Source organism: Canis lupus, chromosome 8 (genome assembly GCF_011100685.1).
Source record: "Canis lupus familiaris isolate Mischka breed German Shepherd chromosome 8, alternate assembly UU_Cfam_GSD_1.0, whole genome shotgun sequence".
Lineage (NCBI taxonomy): Eukaryota > Metazoa > Chordata > Mammalia > Carnivora > Canidae > Canis > Canis lupus.
Window position 1 is genome coordinate 31,536,060 of NC_049229.1, and position 4,148 is coordinate 31,540,207.

General features: G+C 46.9%; 1 protein-coding gene across 1 annotated transcript in view; it reads right to left on the minus strand.

Moving 5' to 3' along the window:
- ATG14 (autophagy related 14) overlaps positions 1-2,602 on the minus strand; it is a 35,123-nt gene extending 32,521 nt beyond the window's left edge. The window contains exon 1 of the mRNA XM_038544791.1: positions 2,342-2,602. Coding sequence (XP_038400719.1) covers positions 2,342-2,562 — 221 coding nt within the window. The 5' untranslated portion in view covers positions 2,563-2,602. The remainder of the gene's footprint in view (positions 1-2,341) is intronic.
- Positions 2,603-4,148: the final 1,546 nt, after the last annotated feature.

Below are 4,148 nucleotides of genomic sequence, written 5' to 3' on the forward strand. Positions count from 1 at the left end.
GAAGTAAACCAATTCAAGATCTATTTAGGAACAAATCAAATTAGCCTTGCCAATGATTTAGAGACATGGAATAAGAAAAAAGGAAAAATTGAGAATAACTCCCAGGCTTCCGGCTTTAGTAACAAATAGATCATGATGGTTAATCATGAAATGGCTTAGGATCAGACTACATTTAGAAAAAGGGACGGTCATTTAATCATTCGACAAATCTTTGTCTTCATAGAGCTTCTTCTACCACTGGAGTGTGTGTGGGGTGCAGTTAGACAAATTGATATGTAAACTGTAAGACAGTGCTAAGTGCTATGGAAGACAACAAAGCAGGTTAAGTGGGAAAGGAGGTTATTATTTTAATTAAATGGTTAGTTTCTCTAACACATGAGCAGAAGCCTAAAGGAAACAAAGGAAGCAGCTCTGATGATTTCTAGAGGAAAAGAGTTCCTGCCAGTCCCATGTAAGACTTCATTGGCCCTGAGACAGGAGTGTTCCTGGTATGTTTGAAGGACTGCCAAGGAGGCCAGGATGGTCCAGCAGGGTGGGTAAGGGAAAAAATAATAGGAGATCAGAGAGGAAGAGACAACATGGAACTTTTGATAAGGATTTCACCTTTTCACTTTTGGTAAAACAGGAAACCCTTGCAAGACTGAAGATTCAGAGTGGTGTTACTTCAGGTGCAAGGTGAAAACTATACTACTAGAAGGGAGCAAGAGTGGAAGCAGAGACTCAAGAAGCAATAATCCTCTGGAAGACCAGAAGTACTGAGAGGGACAGATTTAGATAGATTTTAAAAAGTAAATAGGATTTGTTGATGAGATTAGATATGGTGGCATTAAGAGAGAAGTCAAGGAAGGCTAGGCAAGTTTTTTTGACCTCTATCTAAGAAGAATGAAGTTATCATTTACTGGGACAGGATGCGCATGGGAGGAAAGAATTTGTCATGGAAAACCATGAGTTCAGTTTGCCATATTAAGATGGGGATACTTACTGCAAATTTAGAAACAGATGTTGAGTAGGCAGCTGTTCATTGGATTTCTGAGAGGTCTGCGTTGGAGATGAAAGTCTGGCAGTCTTAGCACACAGACATTATTTAAATCATGGGAATTGATGTGGGAAAAAGTAGACAGAGAAGAGGGTCCTGAACTGAACCCTTGATAAACTCCATCAGTTAGACATTGCCATTTCATGCCTAGCAGTCTTTTAATAAAACTGGTTTAATTTTTAAAGCTATCACTTATTATATCAGCAATTTCTAAACCCATCAAATGCATCAATGAGACACAGTAATGAACTAAAAAGATACCATAAAAAACTCAAAAGAGAAATTCCATTTATGATTAGAGAAACAGTAAGCACTCAAAATATTTCCAATTATAGATGCTGTACAATCCTGTGGTTAAGTGCCTGATATATGATATATTCAGGCTGTCTGGATTTTAAATCTGGTCTCTATGCTTATAGTCTGTGACCCAGGCAAGGCACTTACTGTGCAGGTTCCTCAACAGTAAGTTGGAGATAATTACGTTTTGGGTTATTGTAAATGAATTAATACCTGAACTTTCCTTCTTAAAAAGTTATCTTACTATCAAAGACACCAAATCATTGAAACAAAAGTTGAGACCCTGCAGCTGATCACGCTAATTTTTCAATTAGTTGAGACTAGTAGCTCTGTGTTTAGATTTCAAAACAAGGCCAAAACATGTCCCTAAATTCAGTTCTCTTAACTAAAGGCGTACGCCTCCCCGTCTGTATTTTTAAATAAAGCCAAACACATCGCCAAGAGCCTTAGTATCCAAAATGATCTTCGGAGGCAGAGGGGGAAAGGGAGCAACTAGGAGTCCTAGTTGACACATCAGGATAAGCGGTCTTGTAACGAGGTCCAGCTGTGACACGGGGTACCACGGCCCGAATCCTTCTTAACCAGGTATGTGATCCTCTTGTCTCTCCTCTAGAGAGTGAACGTGCTTTCGAAGATAAAGGTTAAACCAAGCTTTTGAATGGAAGTGCAGCTCAAGCGCCGCGAATCCAACTCTACGACAGCAGAAGGGGGAGGAAGACTCCTCTCGAGTCACCATCTATCCCTTACCTTTAGTACCCAGGAGCGCCGTGGGGTCAGACTCTTCTCGGGTGGGTTAATGGGGAAACCGCGACCTTCCCTCATCTGGTCCCCAACCCCGACCACGACCCCTGGGAGCAAGGCGCCGGCGCAAAGCTGCTACCCTCCCCATATTCCCTTCCTCTCGCGGGGCTCCGGGCCCCGGACCCGGGCCCCAGGCTCTAACCTCCGTTCGCGGAGCGGTAGGAGAAACCCCGGGAAGAAACAATGGAGCCGCGGCGGCTGCCGTACCTCTCCCGGTCGCGGCCGTCGAAGTAGACGAAATCGCCGTTCTGGACGCACTTGGCACAGGTCAGCCGCCGGCGGGTGGTGTTGCACAGCGGACACCGCTCGACCGCCACGTACAGCCCCTCCGCGTCGTCCACGGAGTCCACCAAGTCCCGGGCGAGCGGCCGAGGCCCGCAGCCAGAAGCCTCCGGCGCCCGGGCTCCCTTCCCACTGGGAGACGCCATGATGGCCTGAGAGCGGAGCCAGTCACGTGGGATTTTGTTTTCAACCAGGTGCATCCTGGGCGAGGAGGAGGGGCCTGGGCGGCGCCGAGAGGGCGGGCGGGGTCCGGGCGAGCCCCTCGGCCCGCCTCTCCGAGCTCCGGGCCGCGTCTCCCGCCTGCACTGGGGCAGCCCGCCCCGAGCGTGGAGATTAGAAGTTCGAGGGGCCAGTCCGCCAAACACACGGTCATCACCCGCTTCAGCTGCCACGCCTACAAGTTGACGCCTCAGACTTGCGCAAGAAATAGTAATAGGATGCCCGAGGGATTCGGGGAACACGGATTGGGAACAAAATAAGGGAATTTCTTTAATTCGCTATGGGTGCTTTTAAAATTGGCTAAACCTACTGCAGAGTCCGGGCGGGGGCTGGGTCGCGGAGGGAGGTATCTCGGCTGCCGCCCACCCACCCCCCTTCGTGGCTCGCTAACTTCTGCGTACCTGTGTTCTTACCTGTTGGGTGGAGATACGGCACCGACCCGACGTCGCGAGGATTAACAGGAACCTGAAAGTACTGTACTCGATAACAGAGAACAAGCGGAAACAATCGTGCTAAACGTGGAAACCAACGTTACCTTCCCGAAAACTGAATTTTTTTTTATTTTTTATTTATTTATTTATTTATTTATTTATTTATTTATTTATTTATTTATTTATTTATTTATTTATTTATTTATGATAGTCAGAGAGAGAGAGGCGCAGAGACACAGGCAGAGGGAGAAGCAGGCTCCATGCACCGGGAGCCCGACGTGGGACTCGATCCCGGGTCTCCAGGATCGCGCCCTGGGCCAAAGGCAGGCGCCAAACCGCTGCGCCACCCAGGGATCCCCGAAAACTGAATTTTAATGTCCAACATTCTTCTACTCTGGGCCATGCTCTGAGAAAGAACTTGAACTAGTCAGAATTTAACCTGATTTCGATTACTCCAAATTACTTTCTGTGGAGGTCAATAGGGGGAGTCGGAGGATTAAATCAGAAAACTGGTGTTTGAAAATGCCTCCAAACCACAGAAGGAAAAAAGAGGAGTGTGCCTGTAGGTCAGTTGACCTAGGCCGGTGATTCTCAAGGATTATGTTGGTAGGTTGTCAACTGATGACTGCCCCGAATTCTCCAGCTGCGATTTCTCTCCCAAGTTCCACACCCAGAGAGTCACAACTGCCAAGGAGTTGATTGATGGACAGTGGCCACCACAAACGGGGCATGTCAGAAACAGCTCTCCCTCCTCACCAATCTGTTTCCTCATCTTGGTGAAAGACATAATCCCTGACCACTTGGGAACAAGAGCCATGAGTCATGTTAGCCCCATCCTCCTGGATAGCCTGTACATCTCCATCAAATTCTGAGGATTCCACAATCTAATTGGGTCTTGAATCTGAACCCTTTGTTTCATTCCCTTAGTCTTACCCCATCTGTTGCAATACCATGACATAAGACAACAGCACACACACACACAAAAGCAAGAAGTCCCTAAGCTGTTTTCAAAATAGAGCTTACACCAAACCTGAATGGTTCCTGAAAGTTTATTTTTAAGAAAGAGAAATCATTTCCTCTGA